We start from the raw sequence: 19,452 nt of genomic DNA on the forward strand, positions 1-19,452 counted from the left end.
AGAGTAACAGTCCCTTATCCTGGAGAGATGTAGCCTATACCAACCAAAGGAGAGTTTTACATACTTCATTCCCAGAAGAAATTGTATCTGATAGCTCTATCACTCACGAAGAGTGGCCAAAGACTGATGGATCTACGTTTCCTATAGAACACATGCTAAAAAGTCAACGGGCTTTTGGCCAAGCTGCCATCCATCCTTTCCTCCTTCTTCCTAGATTGCTGCCAGAGAAACAGTTGTCAGATCCTCGGAAGGGGGCCCTGGATGGCATCAGAGGATCTACAGTGGCATCTTCTGAGGGGACCAGGGAGTGGCTGTCTAGGAGGTCAGAAGGCATCAGGACCCAAGATCTAGGGTCAGCACAAGCTGGGACAGGAGGATGGGCTATAACTCCGACGTCCAGTTCATGGCTTTCCTGGATGCTGCATCCCGAATCGCACCCCTCACAAGGTACTGAAGCTGCTTCATCATCCATTTCTAACCCAACGGAGCCTGGAGACCCTTTCCCTACAGGCCGCTAGTGTATCATTTACCCCCAGCAAGGCCTTCTGGGATCATACTAGCAATAGTCATTAGCGACAGAATTGCTCAGAGCAATAGAAGAGAAATCAGGACAAACAGGCCGAGTTTCATGGCTTTTCCCTTTGGTTCTGATTCTTCGTTCGCAACATGACTAATGGGGAAATATGTTTAATATGATTGTACATGTATAGCTTATATCAGACTGCTTGCTGTCTTGGGGAGGGGGAGGGGAGGGAGAAAAATTTGGACCTCAAAATCTAATGAAAGTGAATGTTGAAAAACTAAAATACTATTATGTGGGGGAAAAGTAACCCAAATAGGCTGAGTTTGCTGCTATTCAGTCATTGCCCCCCACCCCTACCCCCTTGCCCCCTGCTTCTGACCAAATTCTTTGGGTCAGCTAGAGGCAGCTAGAGGGAGCAGGGAATACAGTATTGGACTTGGAGTCAGGAAGACCTGAGTTCAAATCCTGCCTCAGACACTTACTAGTCATGTGACCCTGGGCAAGTCACTTCACCTTTATATACCTCAGGTACCTCACAGGGCTGTTGTGAAGATGACTTGAGACTACATATGTAAAGCACTTGGTCGACATTAAAATGCATTACAAGAGCAAGCAGATTGTTTCTTTGGTTGTACTGTGGCATATGGAGGCTTGATGTCAGGAAAAAACTGAATAACAATTAGTACCCTCCTAAGGTGGGCAGGGCTGCCCTGGGAGGAGCAGGTGCCCATCAATGGAGGGCTGGATGGCCCCTTCTCAGGAAAGTCATAGGAGGGGCGCTCAGGGATGGATTTGATTTGATAGCCTGGGGTACCTGTCTGATGCTGCGCTTCTGTGACATCGTCATATAAGCATCCACCAGCCCACCAGCATTTATGAAGCATTGAGCTTTCCCCATGGGGATTGGTATCCCGCTGACTATGCCAAGGGCTGCTAGGTGGCGCCATAGAGAAAGAGCACCCAAGCCTGGAGTCAGGAAGACTTGAGTTCAAATCCAGCCTTAGACACTTACTAGCTGTGTGACCCTGGGCAAGTCACTTCATCCTGTTTGCCTCAGTTTCCTCATCTGAAAAATGATCTGGAGAAGGAAATGGCAAAACTACTCCAGTATTTTTGCCAAGAAAACCCCCAATCGGGTCATGAAGAATCAGACATGACTGAAACAGCTAACTGAACTGTGTGCCAGCCACTGGGCCAAGAGTTGGGGATGCAGTGACAAAAGGGCAACACTCCTTGCCTTCAAGAATCTTACACTCTATCAGGGGAGATACAGATGTATATATGCCTGGCCTAGTAGATAGAGGAATAGAACCAGAAGCCAGGAAGCTTTGGGTTCGAATCCAGCCTCTGACACATCTTGCTGTCACCTAGCCTCCAATGTCTCGAGTAACTCTCCATGATTTGAAGGTGCAGCAGGGTAGATACAGATCTAGACTGACAGAGATAGATACCTGGAACACGGAATTTGATGAGCAGACAGATAACACCACTAACACCACTTCCAGTCCCCTTTAAGGTTTCCAAAGCACTTTCTTTATGTGTGTTATGCCATTTATTCACAACAGTCCTGTGCTCAAACAATCCCCATTTTGCTGACGCGGAAACTGGGACTACAAAAGGTTAAGGGGCTTGTCCACGATCACCCAGTGAGTATGTATCTGAGGCTGGATTTGAACTTGGGTCTTTTTTGACTCCAAGGCTAGCATTCTGTGCATTACCTCACCTCATTGCCTCATGAAATCTTGCGCCCTAGACCAGGGGTGGGGAACCTGCAGCCTCGAGGCCACTTGTGGCCTTCTAGGTCCTCAGGTGTGGCTTTTTGACTGAGTCCAAGTTTTATAGAATAAATCCTTTTATTCAGGGGATTCATACTGTGAAGTTTGGATTCAGTCAAAGGGCCACACTTGAAGACCTAGAGGGCCACATGTGGCCTTGAGGCTGCAGGTTCCCCATCTCTGCCCTAGACCATCAAAACCAGGAGTTTAATCAATATGCAGCAATTATTTAATAAATGCTATTGCCTGGCTGACTTTAAACTCATTTGAAAAGACCCAGATATCCAGGATTACCTGCTAGCCAGGAGGGAGGGACCTTTGAGATCATCTAATGTGAGCCTTTCACTGACAAAATATTTCTGAAGTATTAAGCATAGTGCTTGGAACATAGTAGGCACTTAATAAATGCTTATTCCTTCCCTTCCCCTACAGATAAGGAGAATAAGACCCAGAATGGTTAAGGCATTTGCCCAAGGTCACACCAGGTGTTAGTAGCATGAAATAAAAGAGAATATCTGTTATATATAACCCAGCGAGGAATAAGTCATACAACCCAAGGCAGATTTTTTAATCTGTGCTGGGTCTATCTCTGTTACCTTGCTGCTGGTTCTAGCTACATACTGATATTCATGCTCATAAGACTCATGAGCCCCCAAAAGGAGTTGAGATCTTAGGGAACAGAGCAACCCAAACACCACCATGGCCTTAGGCTGTATTCAAAGAGACACCAGAACAGATCACAGCTGAGCTGCTCAGTTTTGAGAGCCTTACTTTCAAGCTCTAATAACGTAAATAATAGCTACCATTTACATCAGGCTTTAAGGTTTGCAAAGTCCCTAAAATATGTTATCTCGTCCTCACAACAACCCTTGGAGGCGCGTGCTATTATCATGCCCACTTTATAAGGCTGAGTTGGGTTAACTGACATGACCAGGGACACATAGCTAGTAAGGTTCTGAGGCAGAACTGAACTCAGGTAAGTCCAGTAATCACCCCACTGTGCCACATTTAGGAAGACATTCACAGGAGAGGGTGCAGTAGGCTGGGCTATATCAGGATGAGTCAAATGAATTGTAGATGTTTAGCCTGAAGAAGAGATAGCTAGAGGGTAGGGTGGAGGCAGGGTAGGGCATTTTTGTATTGGCTGTCTTCAAGTATTTGAAGGGCTGTTAGTCAGAAAGAAAGAATGGATATTTTATTTTTGGTTCCAGGGTAAGACTAGAAACAATGACTTAGAATTTCAGAGAAGGTTGAGGCTCTGCTGGAAGGACCAAAGGTCCTACTGGCGTTGCCCAGGCTCGGGACAGATTGACTTTGGTTCCTCCTCCCCAGAGGTTGTAGGTTGCCAGAGTGTAGGACCAGCTCATCTAGACCTGCAATGGGCTCCAGAGCCTGTCCAGTCCAGCCCCTCATTTCACAACTGAGGCCCTTAAAGGCTGAGTGACTGGCACAGGGTCACCCAGGTAGCAAGTAGTAGATGCCATTTTCCAGGGATGATTCACAGGGAATTTCCGCTTAGCTTTGGACTGGCCAGCCCTGAGATTCAATAAAATACATTCCAAGCTAGCTTCCAAACAACCAGGCAGGGATGGGGTGGGGGGAGCCTCAACAGAAATGCCTATGGAAAAGGCAAAACTAGGATGGCAGTGGGGGTCAGCCCGGTCCCAGTGGCTAAGAAAGGAGGTGGTGGGGCAGAGACTCTATCCAGAGTTCTCCTCTTTTCATCTTCCTCCTTCCCACAGCAGCTGCCTGAGAGGAGAGCCCTTGGTGATGCCCCACCCCCGTCCCGTATCCCTCAGCCTCATAGATAGGTGAGCCAGGGCTGGCCCCTGCTGTGGTCTTGAACTCCTCCCCACCCCCAGCAGCAGCAGCCACTGCCTTCAGCCTGGAGGGCTGGCCCTTTGGAGATACTCAGCAGCGCCAGCTTCTCCAGTCCCAGGTCATCACGGGAAGTAGGTTTTGAAACGCTGCCAAGGGAGAGCGCAGTTCTGTCAATTACACGCGAAACCTTAAATAAATAAATAAATAAATAATCAGCCTTGTCTTGGCTGATAAACTGTTTCTACCTCAAAGACTTTTCCCCCCTTTCCCAGTCCCTTCTTCCCTCCTTCCTCATTCTCTTGGCAGATGCATCCCAGGCAAGGCCTAATAGCCCATTTAGGGTGTTGTTGTGTCTTTTTTTCTTTTCACCGCGGAATTGAACTGCTCCTGCCCATTATGAGGTTTTCAGGTTCTCTCTGAAATCAAATTACTGAGTCCATTTAATTTTTTAAAAGCTCAGATGATTTCCCTTCTCCAATCGAAGAAGTGACTTCAAGGCCAGACCCCCTGTCAGGCAGCTGATTCCCCCGCGGGCTCTGCCTGAGGAAGACAACCCCGTGTTCAGGACAAGGCTGACATCTAGAGGGGGAGACGGCTGGATACCCCCAAACCTTACATGCTTCCTCAGACAGCAGAGCCGGGGCTGTCACAGGAAAAAGAGGGAAATCCCTAGGGCTTCCTGTGGGGTCCTTGGAAGCAGGTACCTGCTCAGACCATAGGTCCAGAGGTCACTCTCATTTTACATATGAGGAAACTGAGGTACCCCCAAATTAAGAGACTTTCCCAGGGTCACATAGCTGGTAAGTGTCCGAGGTAGGGTTTGAACTCAAGTCTTTCTGTCTCCATGCCCAGTGTCCTAGCCACCATACCAAGCTCTCTCTACAGAGAAGAAATCCCAACTTGCAAGTGGCCAATGGGTGGTCTTAGCAAAGAAAAGAAAGCAAGTAGTAAATAGTAAGAGAGACACAGAGACAGAGACAGACAGAGACAGACAGACTGAGCCAAAGACAGAGAGAATGAGTGAATGAATGTGGATGGCTCAATATGAGCCCATTTCTACTACTGGAAAATTAAAACCCCATAGTCCCGAAGAGAGGACTGCCTCATTAGCAGAGGGGTGACAGGGAGGCTGGGTACTTGCCGGGAAGGTGCCTGGAATGCATACAGCATCTTCTGCTTTACAGAATTGGCCCATGGCCTTTCTGTGGGAGCTGTTTTTCTCTCTTTTCTCCACTCATTCATGTATTCTTTCAACGAACATTTAGTTCAAGAGCTTCCTATGTTCTAGGTATTGTTTCGGATCCCTGAGACAAAACGACAAAGATACAAATATAATCCCTGCCCCCTCAAGAAGCTAACACTCTAATGGGAGAAACACTATCTAGAAAAGTAAATACAAAAAATATACAAAGCAAAGACAAGGTAATGGGGGTGAGGGGTAGGGAATGAAGGATAAGCCTCCAACAGGAAGGGAGCATTGGAGCTGAGCCTTCAAAGACCCTAGGGACTCAACCCAGCAGAGGTGAGCAGGGAAAGTGTTCCAGGCACATGGGACCAGGGGCTTACCTTCAGGAGGTGATGTCAAATATTTTTTGTTACAAATATTTGCCAGCTGCCACTACCACCACCACCACCTTCTCTCCCACCTTAACCAGTAAAGGGAAAAGACTTAATGAAATCACTGCCATCTGCCCGGCATAAAGGGTACAAATGAGTGGCTATTTGCAAGGCTGAAAGAGACTGAATATTAAATGTTTTGGGCATTCTTCCCAGTTCTACTCCATGCGCAATCTGGAAAAAGCCACCTTTCCCCCCTCATCTTGAGATTCTGTTCTTTTTCTGAAACAAGGACAGCAACGCTGTTACCAACAGGATTTTCCTTAAACACAGATCTGGCCATGCCACTCCCCTGCTCAACAAACTCCAGTGGGTCCCAACTGCCTCCAGGATCAAATAGAAGTTCTTTTTGGCTTTTAAAGCCGAGGCTTTGGCCCCAGCCTATCTTTCCAGCCTAATTACACATTACTTTCCTTGCCAAATCCTACAGTTTAGTCAAACTGGTCTTCTGTCTGTTCCTTAGGCATAGGACTCCATCTCCTATCTCCATCTTTGAATTTGTATTCCTAGCAGTTTAGCATGGTGCTTGGCACATAGTAGGTGCTTGCTAATTGTATTTATTCTGTATATGTGAATTCTGTATATACTCACTTATGTGCATGTTGATTTGACAGAATTTAAATTCCTTGAAAGCAAAAGGTATTTCATTTTTTTCATCTTCAGTACCCTATTGTATTGCCTAGCACATAGTAGGTGCTTAATAAATGCTTGTTGATTGAATTCATTAGAAGTGCTTTGAGATCTCTATAGTACTTGCTTACTCCTCACCCAGGGCTTTGATGAGGGCATGAGTTCAGTCTGATCTTGGGTGGCCGCTGGATTAGAGCACGTAGTTATATGATTGGTGTGGTGTGTGTGTGTGTGTGTGTGTGTGTGTGTGTGTGTGTGTGTGTGTATGTGTGTGTGTCTAGGTTGCTTCCTTGCTGCCTAGACCTCCCAGCTCTTTCTCAGCCATTTGTTCTGTGACTGACACATGGGCCAGGAGCCAGAGGAGGGTGAGTGGAGATCGAGTCAGGGTGACGTGTTCTCCCTCCGGATCTGGACCCAGGCGGGCTGTGATCATCAAACAACAATGGGGAGTTGGGAAGGATTCTGCTCTGGGCCCTTCCATGGCCACACTTGAACCAGTCTGGATTCTCAGCTCGTTATCAGCAGCTGTGGTTGTGTCTGTGGGATCCAGGTGTGGAGATGTGTTTATTTCCTTCATCCCCAGTTAAAAGGTTACAGTAAACTCCCATCAAGCTTCCTCTTCAATTTTCCCTCAATGAACAGGAGGTGATTGCAGCTTCTTTTTTCCCCCATCGTTATCAGAGGCAGAGTGATTTTCTTCTTTGTTAGCTTAAGGTTGAGAGGTAGTCAGGGTTCAGTTTCCTCTGAGAATGAGTGTCTTATCACAGCATATAGAACTGAAGAATTGAAGACCACCAGAGCTGGGAGGTTCCTTAGAACACAGAATGTCAGAGCTGGGAGGGCCCTTAGAACACAGGATGTCAGAGCTAGGAGGGGTCTTAGAACAGGGAATGTCAGAGCTTGGGGGGCAGGGCTTAGAACATAGAATGTCAGAGCTGGGAGGGCCCTTAGAACACAGGATGTCAGAGCTAGGAGGGGTCTTAGAACAGGGAATGTCAGAGCTAGGAGGGGTCTTAGAACAGGGAATGTCAGAGCTAGGAGGGGTCTTAGAACAGGGAATGTCAGAGCTTGGGGGGCAGGGCTTAGAACATAGAATGTCAGAGCTGGGGGGATGCTTTAGAGGTCATCTAATTTAATTGCTTTGTTCCCTTAGCTGCAATCCTATGGCAGGCATTTAAGTATTACTTAGAATTGTCTTGATTGGCCCAGCTAGCTCTGAATACATTCATTGGAGAGCTGATAGGGTGGTACAGTGGAGAGTGCACCAGACCTCAAGTCAGGAGATCATGAGTTCAAGTCCTTATTTTGCTCTGTGAGCTTGGGCCCTCTCTGTAAAAAAAGGGGATTAAATTATATCCTTTCTAGGGTCTAACAACCTATGTTAATAATAATTTGTATTTCTGTAGCTAACACTTTACATATATAATCTCGTTTGAGTTTCACAATAACCCTATTGAGGTAGGTACTATTATGATCCCATTTTACTGATGGAAAAACTGAGACTTATAAAGGTTAACTGATTTGCCCAGCAGTAAGTGCCTAAGGTGGGATTTGAACTCAGGTCTTCCTGACTTTCAGACCTCTGTTTACTTGCCTCTTTGTTCTAATCCTCTCCTTCACTCTAGTCCTCTTTAGTTATTTTCCTTGCACAAATCCTGAGATTGCCTCGGTCCTCACAAGCATTTGGTGTAGAACTCCTGACACAGCTCCGTTAGAGCCCCTTCTTCAGGCCATTTCCCTGAGCAGATAGGCTAGGCTACCTTCCAATGATGCCTGGCTGCACCTTCCAGACTCCTGCCCCATTCCTGGCCCTACTAACTCAGCCTGGGCTTGGTTCTCCCCTGGAGCCTGCCAGGGGTGCTGAATGATGTCAACCTAAATGGGGGGATGGGATGATGTATGGATTGATTCCTATCACCCACCCAGCCAGCAGTCAACTCCTCCTGCCTTGCTTGGCAGGTGAGTCATAGAATCTTAAAGATGGCCAGGCCTCCCACTGGAATGCCGTTTCTTTATGTTACTTCCCCAGCCCGAGGGCCAATCCTCCCAGATCTTAGATCTCAAAGGAAGGGGACCTAGAGGATCCTGGGAGGCAAATAGCTGACTTGCTAGCTCTGGACTTCTTAGCTCAGATGGGGCCTAACCAAAACCACTTTTTCTAAGTAAACAAGAGTCATTGATATGCAAGGAAATGTCCATTCCCAACCTCACCTTTTGAGAGGAGGCATCCAGGAAGCATAAATCCCATGAGGCAGCTGGGTAAAGAGCTATGAAAGGAGTTACATGTCAGGGAGATGGGACTTTATTCCTCAATGAAATAGCCTTTTTATGGTTGGAATAAAAATGCCAGGAGAGCCTAATGCCAGGAAGTCACATATTTGATAAACTTCTTGGTGGGGGTGGGGGTGGGGGTGGGGGTGGAGACGAGGAAAGCTCAGATTCATGGAAGGGAAACCTGGCTATCCTGCTTTAGAAAGAGACAGAGACAGACAGACAGAGACAGAGAAAGAGAGGAAAAAGGAGAGGAGAGACAGACAAAGAGAGAGGAAAAAGGAGAGACAGAGACAGAGATAATGACAGAGAGACAGAGACAGAGAAGGAGAGGAAAAAGGAGAGGAGAGACAGACAGAGAAGGAGAGGAAAAAGGAGAGAAGATGAGAGGAGAGAGACAGAGATAGAGAGACAGACATAGAAAGAGAGGAAAAAGGAGAAAAAGATGAAAGGAGAGGGGGAGAGAGAGAGAGAGAGACTGAGGGAGGGAGGGAGGGAAGGAGACAGAGGCAGAGACACAGAGACAGAGACACACAGAGACAGAGGCAGAGAGAAACAGAGAGAGGGACAGAGAAACAGATGTCTTTAGATGAGCCCGGAGTCCCCATATGCTTGCTCCTGCTGGGTTGCATCCCTCTTGCTTTACTCATTATCCTGTAGCCCCAAGCCTGAAGATACCCTGCCAGTGGAGCACATGCTATAGCACATAGTGGGCAGCAGGGGGCAGCATTTCCCATTTCACTGTCCTCTCCAGAGTTCGTTCCGTAGGGGCTTGTAGCAAAGGACCCCAAAGAAAATCTGGCCTTGCAGATTTTGGTTGCATAGCCAAGAGCAGCTGGTTCTTAGAGCCCTGCCCCATCCCTTCCTGATCTCCCTGGGCCTTTCAAGATTAGAAATGCATAGCTTCTTGCATATCCTTGTGCTGGGTACCCCTGCACATCCCTCCCTGCCCCCCTCCACCAGTGAGGTCCCAGATAAAGGTAGCATAATTCAATCTTCTTCTCAGATTTTCTTGGCCTCTCCAGAAACAGGTCAGGTCTCTGCAGCTCTAGAACTTCTTCAGGAAATGTGGTGCTATGGGTAAGAATGCAAGACTTAAAAGTCGGAAGGCCTGGGTTCGAATCCCACCTTTTACATTTGCTACCTGTGTGACCTTAGGTCAGTCAAAGCCTCATTTTTTCCCTCTGCAAAGTGAGGACTAGATAGTCTCTGAGGTCCCTTCCAGCTTTTTATGATCCTATGACCTTGTCACTTAATCTCTGAGCCTCAGTTTCCTCTCTGTAAAATGAGGGGGAGGGGTTTGGATTAGAGGGTCTCCAAGGTCCTTTCCAACTCCCTATGATGCTATGATTCTAAGTCACTTCACCTCCCATAGTATCTTCCTTTGAAAAATAAATGGGGATTGGACTAGGTGGCCTCAAAGGTCCATTGTCCCTCTCCGTGATCCTATGACCCTTTCTGAGCTCAAGTTTCCTCATCTATAAAAATAGGCTGATAAGAATACCTGGGGTACTACCCTCCAGGGCTGTTGTGAGGCTCTAATGAGATAATAATGTATAATGGAGAGAAAAGCACTTTATAAGCACTTTTAAATGCCAGTTGTTGTTACTATTACACAAGACAACTAGGATTTTGGCTTCTTGAGAGGGTTTGAGTGATGGAAGGAGCACCAGACCTGGCCTCGGGAAAAGTCTGCTTCTGAACCTTACCTTCTATACTTTCTGGTTGTGTGGTGATGTACAAGACAGGCACAAGGTCCTAGATGGAGAGGTGGAAGGGTCCTTAGGGGCCAGCTAATCCAAGCCCCTCATTTTACAGAAGAGAAAACTGAGAGCCAGAGACGTGATCTGCCTGACACACACCTAGTAAATGGCAGAGCCAGGATTTGAACCCAAGTGTTCGGAGTTCCATTCTAATGCTCCTTCCACCAAATCACCTCCTTCTCTCCTCTCCTCTCCCCTTCCCTCTTCCCTCTCCCCTCTCCTCCACTCCTCCACTCCTCTCCCCTCCCTTCTCCTCTCCTCTCCTCTCCTTTCTCCTCTCCTCTCCTTTCTCCTCTCCTCAACTCCCTTCTTCTCCTCTCCTTTCTCCTCTCCTCTCCTTTCTCCTCTCCTCAACTCCCTTCTTCTCCTCTCCTCTCCCCTTCCTTCTCCTCTCCTCTTCCCTCTTCTTCTCTCCTTCACTCCTCTCTCCTCCTTTCTCCTCTCCTCTCCTCTCTTCTCCTCCCCTCTTCTCCCCTCTTCTCTCCTTTCCTCTTCCTCCCTCTTTTGGGGAAGATTACAGCCCATATTCCCCCTCTTATCCTGTTCCATCCTTGTCTATCTACAGATCCCCTACAGAGCATCAACCCAATCAGTGCACTAGAGCATACTTCTTCTGTTCCTCTTGGTATTTGGGGGATACTGAGGCAGCCAGAACTTGGGCTCTCTATCTCTTACCCTTCAATCTTTTGACTGGCTACACTCCATCCTCCACCCAATCACCAAAACAACACTCCTCTAGCACAGGTCTGATGATGGCATATGCCGTTCCCCTATTCAAAAAGCCCCTCTTGCTCCCTCACCTTTAGGATAAAATGCCAGCTCCTGTGTTTGGCATTTAAAGCCCTTCACAGACAGGCTTCAGCTGATCTTTCCAGGCTTATTACAGATCATTCCCCTTCATTCACTTTGCATCCCAGCCAAACTGAATATTCTATTGCTCCTCACACATAACATTCCATCTCTCTCTTCCCCTCTGCCTCTGCACAGGTCATTCTCCCTGCCGGGGAAGCCCTCCCTCTTCATTTTTGCCCCTTAAAATCCTAGGCTTCCTTTGGATTCAGCTCTTGTCCTGCTTCCTACATGTGGCCTTTCCTGATCCTCTCAGCTACCATTACCCTCCTCCTCAAATTACTTTGTATATATTTTGCATTTATCTTAATAATAGCTCTCATTTATGTAGTGATTTAAGGCTTGTGAGTGTTTTCTACATATTTGTGCATATTATCTCAGTTGATCCTTAAAACAACCCTGGGAAGTAACTATTACTATTATTTCTATTTCACATATGAAAAAAACTGAAGGAGACAGAGGTTAAATAATTTGCCCAGGGTTACGCAGCTCATGTCTGACTGGTTGAGACTGGATTTGAACTTAGGTCTTCCTGATTGCAGGTTCAATTGCACCACTGGGCTGCCTTCTATGTGTGTGCATTGCTTTGCTTTTATAGAATGGAAGCTCTGTGAGGGCAGAGATTCTTTCCTTTATGTCTTCTTATTTCTAGCACCTAGGACAGTACCCAGTGCGTAGAATAAGGGCTTAGTAAATGCTTGCTAACTTAATGTGCATTATCAGTATACATACCCTGTTGTTCCCTCCCCCCCCCCAAAACCCCCTCCCCACTTCCCAGGAGAATATAAGCCCCTTAAAGGTGTTTCATTTTTGTCTTTTTTATTCCTAGCACCTAGGACAGCGCCAGACACCTAGAGTAGGGGCTTAATCAATGCTTGCTGATGGGTTGATTTTGAAATTCTTTATGAGGTCTTCCATGCCATTTCTTGTGCAAAACAATCATCATTCGTGGAAATGAAAACAAATCCTCAAAAAATAGAAAAAGGAAGGAAGGAGGAAAGGAGAGAAGCAGGAAAGGAAGAAAGAAAAAGAAAATCTTCTAATTTGAAAGTGTCCTTGATTGGCAGGTTTGCAGCCTCAGGAAGCTGCGCGTGGTATTCCACACAATCAAGTCATTTTTAAAAATAATCTCCCTGCTTAAGTCGTACACGCTGCTAATTGCATTTTAATAAGTCTCTTAAAATCTTGCCATATTTTTTAATATCCTAATATTAGGTAAGTGATTGCGGGGGACACTGGAGGGCATTGGAGTTTACATAAAGGGGAAGGGCCATAATGAAGCTTTATTGGTGTGGTAGAACCAAACAGGCTGTAAAGTGTGTGTGTGTGTGTGTGTGTGTGTGTGTGTGTGTGTGTGTGTGTTTGAGGGGGAAAGGAACCTTATGTGGGTGTCTGACAAAGCTACCCTCTAGTGGTTGCATTGGGAGAGGGTAGTGGCCCTGACAGAGAATCCCCTTTTATTTCGGTCCAACAGACATTTATTAAGCCCCTACTATGTGCAAAGGACCATGCTACGTGTTGAGGATGCAGAGACTAAATGGAACAGTCCCTGCCCTCAAGGAGCATTACATTCTCTCAGAGGCACAAGGGAAGAGGGACAGGGGTCACATGGGCTGGGGTCCCATACACCTGAGACAGGCAGTTCCCTCTATAGGTGATGCCTTGGAGAAGTGAAGCCACTTATCCAAGGTCCCATTACTAGTGAGTACTAGAGGTAAGATTTGAACCCAGGTCTTCCCAACACTAAGGCTCACACTCTACCTACTATGTCACACTCATTCTGTCTGAAAACTCAGTTTCCTTACCTGTAAAATGATGGGGCTAGACTAAAGCTTATTCCAGCTCAAAATCTATGATCCTTTAATTTCTCCAGCCTCAGTTTCCTTAATTGTAAAACAAGAGGGCCAGGCTAGGTGACCTCTGAAATCTATTTCAGTTCTATATCTAAGATCTTAAGAGACCTGTTACCTTCTTCCTGGTCCTACCCTGACCTGCCCCAAACCAACACGTCCAACAACTTGGCTTTCTTGGATTCTCATTGGCTCTGGTCTAGTTGAATTGGAGAGTGGCTCTGGGTGCTGACCTGGTTCTGACATGGGCCTCTGCTCCAAGAAAGGGAGATGTTTCTGGATACAACACCTTTGACCACCGGGGTACGGATGGTGCATCAAGCCTGATCATGGGCTCCAGCCGTGTTGCCCATTCAGATGGCTATTTAGATGTCCAGGCCAAGAAGAAATAACTGTGACTACAAAGACAAATCCTTTTGGGGTGGGGGGAGGGGAGGATGCTACAAGGAAATTTGTAGAAGGTGGATATTGGATATTGGAGAACCTCTTCCCTCATCCTCCACTGTTTAATGAGACTCTCGAGAATTTGCCTCCTCATTCCCCACCTGGTTGGCCCCCTGGATGTCGTGATCTCCAGAACCTGGAAACTCATCATTCTGAAAGATAAAATTAGCTCTGTAAATCACGCCCCCTCAGATCATTACCCCGCCCCCCAGCCTCTTTTTACGCCTTGTTTCCCCCATTAGATTGTGGGTTCCCTGAGGTCAGGGGCTGTCTTAGGCTTCTTTTTTTAATCTCTAGTGCTTTGTCCAGTGCCTAGCACATAGTAGGCACTTAATAAGCTTTGATCGACTCAGAATCTGACTCTGATAACAAAGACAAATGCTTGGGAGCGCGGGGCTAAGGGGGGAGGTAGTGTATCCTCATTCACCACAGACCTCACCATTCTGCTGGGGCTGGGGGCTGATTTTGCTGCCTTGTTCACAAGCTCTGGAAGCTCTCCCCTCACTTGTATCTCAGAGACCACCTTCAGTGGGCTCCAAGGGTCAGAGTATTGTATAGAGTGGTGCCCACCTGGGGCCTCAGTCATGATCAAACTCTCTAGACACTCAGAAGCCAACCTCAGGCCCTCTAGTTGGGGACAATCTTGGTCCCCCAAGGACAGCAGCCCCTCCTCATCCCCCCAAACACTCACACACACACCACGTCATGGGCCTGATGGTGCTGAGAGCCAAGATGGAAGGAATGGAGGGGACCTCCTTCCTTCCTGTCCCCGGAGCTAAACGGCTGCCCGGGGTCTCCCTCCTCTCCTGCAGGCTGGGAGGCACATGTTGAGGGAACTTCTTAACAGGAAGTCGACGTCCAGGTCATATTTAGACCCTTTCATGTGGTTCTTTTAATCCCCCGGGTTGGGTTTCAGACGCGTTTTACAGTTTCAGTTTTACAAAGCAAATCTTCCTTTAATGTTGGCATTTTTCAGGAGAAGGGGGAGAGAGACTTCAGTCAAAACATGTGCGTTTTACATTAGCCAGCTGCTGCCTGGTGGGGGTGGGGGAGGAAGGGGGAGGCCCACAATGTGGCAGCCAGCACCCCAGCCCATGGGGGCTTCCCAGAAGGGGCTCCCCAGCCTGGAATGATGGGGCCCTGGAATGGGGGAGAAGGAGGCTAAGGGCCAGGAAGATGCCTTTCACTCTCTCTTGCCTCTCCATCCCCCCCTGCCCCCCACCCCACTCCAATCCAGCTGCCTCCCTTTCCCTTTTCTTCTCCTGTCCCTCCCCCATGCTATCCTCTCATCCGTACCCATGGATGAGTTGGGAAGCAGAGTCCCACTCTTTCCCTCCAGGAGAAAAAAAGGTGGGCTTCATGGCAGCAGGGTTTGTAGAGCTCTGATTGACCTGGGGACCTTCTCTGAGTTCCCACAAGGCTAAGCATCAGGAGAGCCCTTTGCGCACTTCTGGTGGGGCCACATCAAATGCCCCACCCCTGAGTCCTTCTCTTATCCCTCTCATTCTTCCTACTATCCATGAAGCCAGGTGAAGCCTGAAGGACCAGGAAGAGGCAGCTTGATGGCTAGAGTGCTGCATGCTGGAGTCTGGAAGACCTGAACTCAAATCTAGCCTCAGACATTTCCTAACTAGGTGTCCCTGGGAAAGTCACTTAACCCCTCTTAGCTTCAATTTTCTTAACTGTCCAATGGAGAATAGTAATAAAAGCTCCTATCCATCACTGGGTTGTTTTTGAATATCAAATGAGATAATAGTTGTAAAAAGTGTTTAGCCCAGCATCTGGCACATAGTAGGTGCTTAATAAATACTGATTCCCTTATATTATATATTAATTAATTTATATATATTAAGTATTAATAAATACTTATTCCCTAGGAAAACAGGAGAGCCAGGGGTCAAAGCTTATGAAGCCTGAGGTTTCTGGTAAAGCTTCAACAATCTGCTTGCTCAAAGAATGCCTACAAAATGAAGATGGAGGCAAATTGACCTAGAAATCTCGAGAGTCCTTGTACACTGAGTACTAGAGCCCTGGATTGAACTAGGAGTCAAGGTCTGTTCTTTCATTCTCTTGATAAGAGACCCTGGGCAAGTCACTCATTGTACCTCTCTGGTCTCAATTCTGTAACATGAGGGGGTTGGAATAGAGGGTCACTTTCAGCTCTAGATTCACGATCCCCTAACCTTGCTTCAGTTTCCTCATCTGAAAGTGATAGAAGGGGGCTTGATGCTTTCTGAGCTTCCCTCCAGATCTGGAGCTACGGTCCTATGATCCGGGTCTGTAGTTCCTTTTTCTGTCTAGGACCCGTTGAACCGGAGAGGGTCGGAGCAAAGCGATTAGGATGGTTAGGGGGCCGAACACTGCTTGAAGGATCTAGGAATGCTCAACCTGGAGAAGAGAGCGCTTAGGGGGAGCATGTTGGCTCTCTTCGGGGTCCCCCTTGTTCTCCTCTGCCGTGGAGGACAGAGGGAGCCCTGGGCATTAGTTACAGAGGCATGAATTGAGGGCTGATGTCTACAAAGACTTCCTGATGGTGGGAGCTGTCCAAAAGTCCAGCACTGCCTCAGGAGGTGGGGGCGCTTCCCCTCCTGGGAGGTCATTCCCCAGAGGCCGGATGTCCACTTGTTTTTGTTTTTGAAGAGCGAGAGAAAGTGAGAGTCAAGGTCTTACTAGGCAGTGATAGCTTATTTGTATTTCTGCCTCCTCTGGTCATCGTCATTCAGTCATTTTTCAATCACGTCCTACTCTTCATGACCCCATTTGGGGTTTTCTCGGCCAAGATACCGGGATGGTTTGCCATTTCCTTCTCCAGCTCATTTTACAGATGAGGAAACTGAGGCAAACAGGGTTAAGTGACTTGCCCAGGGTCACACAGCTAGGAAGTGTCTGAGAATTCCTTCTTCAGTAAACATTAGATTAGATGGCCTTTGAGATCCCTTCTACTCTGAGATTCTGTGGTTTGGGTCTTACCACCCCACCCTCTTCCAATTTTTTACCCTGGGCAGCTAGGTGGCACAATGGATAGAGTACCAGTCCTGGGGTCAGGAAAACTCATCTTGCTGAGTTCAAATCCAGCCTCAGCCACTCACTAGCTGTGCAACTCAAATCACCTTACCTTATTTGCCTCAGTTTCCTCATCTGTAAAATGAGCCAGAGAAGGAAATGGCAAACCACTCCAGTATCTCTGCCAAGAAAACCCCAAATGGGGCCATGATGACTCAGATACAACTGAAAAACAAAATTGCTTTGCCCTGTTGGGGACCCCAAGGGCCAACCACATACCCTGCTGTGATGCAGTGAAAAGAGAGCTGGATCTGGAGTCAAAGGACCCAGATTCAAATCCTGACTCTGCCTGTGTGACCCCGGACAAAGCTTCACATCTCTGGGCCCCAATCTCTTTGGCTATAAAATAAAGTTCAGTCAGAAGACTTCGAAGATTGCTTCCAGACCTAAATCTTTCATCGTGTGGTATAGAGAAGAAAGTGTCCCAGATGTGATTGAAACCAGGAGACTCAGCTTTGGATTCCAGTTTCTCTATTACTAGGCATGTGAGCATGGGCGGGTCTTCTCGTCTGTAAAATGGGAGTCATACTTGTCCTACCTACATATTCTCAGAATCACAGACTCAGAGCTAGAGAATGCCTTCAATCTCAGCTAGTGCAGCCCTCTCATTTTACAGAGGGGGAAACCTGAGGCAGAGAGATGACACTCACACAGCTAGGAAATGGTAGATCCAGGATGTGAACCCCGGTTCTCTGACTCCTAAGCCAGTGTTCTTTCCACTGCCCCAGATGCTCCCTAGGGTTGACGTGAGGAAAACGCTTTACAAACCTTAAATCCCCCTATAAATGTGAAATAACATTTTGTTGTCACATCTGACTCTTTGTGACCCCATTTGGGGTTTTCTTAGCAAAGATACTAGAGCTGTTTGCCATTTCCTTCTCCAGTTCATTTTACAGATGAGGAAACTGAGGCAAACAGGTGAAGTGACTTGCCCAGGGTCACATGGCTAGTAAGTGTCTGAGACTGGATTTGAACTCATGAAGATGAGGATTCCTGACTCCAGGCCTGGTACTCTGTTCACTGTGCCACCTAGCTGCTCAAAACAATAACTAATTAATTATAAACACGCCTGCTTTATCCGAGTCATGATTCTTTGGTAGAGAGGACTCTTAGGGAGAAACTCCCTCTGCCGACGTAGGTCAGAAGCTTCCCTGCAGCTTCTCTTGGAAAACTGGGACATTGAGGGATAGGGACTAGGCCAGGGTCTCACAGCCCAACTATGGCAGACCCAGGCGTTCCTCTATTTACACCGTCATACCGTCCCTCTAATACGAACATGCTGAAACTAAATATAAAGACCAGAGTAGAGTCAGGATTTGAACCCAGGTCCCCTGACTCCAGGTCTGGATATGTCATCCTACTTCCATAATAGTGCAGACATTAATTGTGTGGGAGATATTGGTTGGTAAATCCTACCTCCCATTGGATGACTGCCTGTTTTGCCAGTAGGTAAGAATGACCCTGTCTACCTGGCTTGAACCCTGTTTCTTCTCCTTTGAATCCAGAGGCTTCCCCAGGGCCCCTAACCAGGTCCCTTAGGCCAGAGCAACATCCCTATTTGGGGGGATCTCAACACATTCCCTACTCTGCCCAGTTCCCTGGAGCCCATACTGTGGGAGTGGCACTGAAGGTTGAACACAGGAAGACTCAGGAAAGGTCCCCCATTAGCTCCCATGCCCCGGGACCCTTTCTTTTCTCCCCTTTCCACGTAAGCTCCTTACCCCCCAGCCCCAGGGCCACAGCCCGAATTTAGGGAAGTGGGGCTGGAGGAAAAGAATGGGGCCAGGGAAGAGAATGGGGCCAGCAGCTGCAGCGGGGCCCAAATCAAAGACAGCCCATGTGGGCCCCCCTTTCATCTCCAGCTTCAAAGAGGTGCAAACAAACCCTGTCTTCTTGCCAAGCAACAGCGGCGGGGCTCACTCCGCACCACCCCATCCCTCCCTCTTTTCCTTCTTCCCTCCCTCCCTCCTTTCCCTCTCTTTCTTTCCTGCCCAGCCCCATCTCCATGTGGAAGTCTGGAGGCCTGGTGAAAGGGCCCACTGCTTCGGCACTCCCTGCCCTGTTCCCTGACAGGGGCAGCAGGAGGTGCCCACACCGCCACCCTGCCACACTGGCAGGCCCCTAGGCCTTCTCCACCCTCTGCTCACCCCAGGACTAGCTATCGGGGGAAGAAGGAAGTGGCTCTGTACAATGCAGATTGTCCTTGTTTTGATGTCTGAGGATCTGGGCTCAAATTCCCTCTCTAGCAAGTGTCCACAGCTGGATTTGAACTCAGGTCTTCCTGACTCTAGGCCTGGTGTTTTAGCCAGTGCACAACCCAGCTAGATACACTGGACCCCTTTCCCTCTTCAACTGCAGTTGGTCCGAGCACTTTGGACTAGTCCCAGCTCCGGTTTGGCCTCGCTGGGCAACTGGGCATCCCATCCCTTCCTCTTGGGATGCGGGCATGAGCTAAGACAGACATGGTGATGGCCCAGAGGCTCCAGGACCTCTCATGGGGTGGGCTAAGCTCCCTGAGGGCAGGAATCACTGTTCGGTTTTTATTCTTGTATCTCCAGTGCCTAGCACAGCGCCTGGCTTGATGAATTGAACCAAATTGTAGAAAGAACTCTTTTGGGGGTAAGAGTTGAAATAGGAGACCAATACCAGCTCTGTGAGTCTGTGATCCTAACCTCAAGGAGCTCACCACCTAGCTGAGAAGGCGAGGCATTCATCAATCCATCTAATGAAACCACAAGCATTTATTAAGCACCTACTGTATACCGGCACTGTGCCAGATGCTGGGGATTCAAGTTCAAAGAGTGAAATAATCCCTCCTTGCAAAGAGATTGTGTTCCAATGAGGGA

General features: G+C 47.8%; 1 protein-coding gene across 1 annotated transcript in view; it reads left to right on the top strand.

Annotated features, from left to right (window-relative positions):
* Nucleotides 1–18,825, top strand: part of C2H1orf127 (chromosome 2 C1orf127 homolog) — a 48,766-nt gene extending 29,941 nt beyond the window's left edge. The window contains exons 12-14 of the mRNA XM_036743629.1: nt 4,161–4,250; nt 18,335–18,445; nt 18,680–18,825. Coding sequence (XP_036599524.1) covers nt 4,161–4,250; nt 18,335–18,445; nt 18,680–18,825 — 347 coding nt within the window. The remainder of the gene's footprint in view (nt 1–4,160; nt 4,251–18,334; nt 18,446–18,679) is intronic.
* Nucleotides 18,826–19,452: the final 627 nt, after the last annotated feature.

The sequence above is a fragment of the Trichosurus vulpecula genome, chromosome 2 (assembly GCF_011100635.1).
Source record: "Trichosurus vulpecula isolate mTriVul1 chromosome 2, mTriVul1.pri, whole genome shotgun sequence".
NCBI classification, from domain to species: Eukaryota; Metazoa; Chordata; class Mammalia; order Diprotodontia; family Phalangeridae; genus Trichosurus; species Trichosurus vulpecula.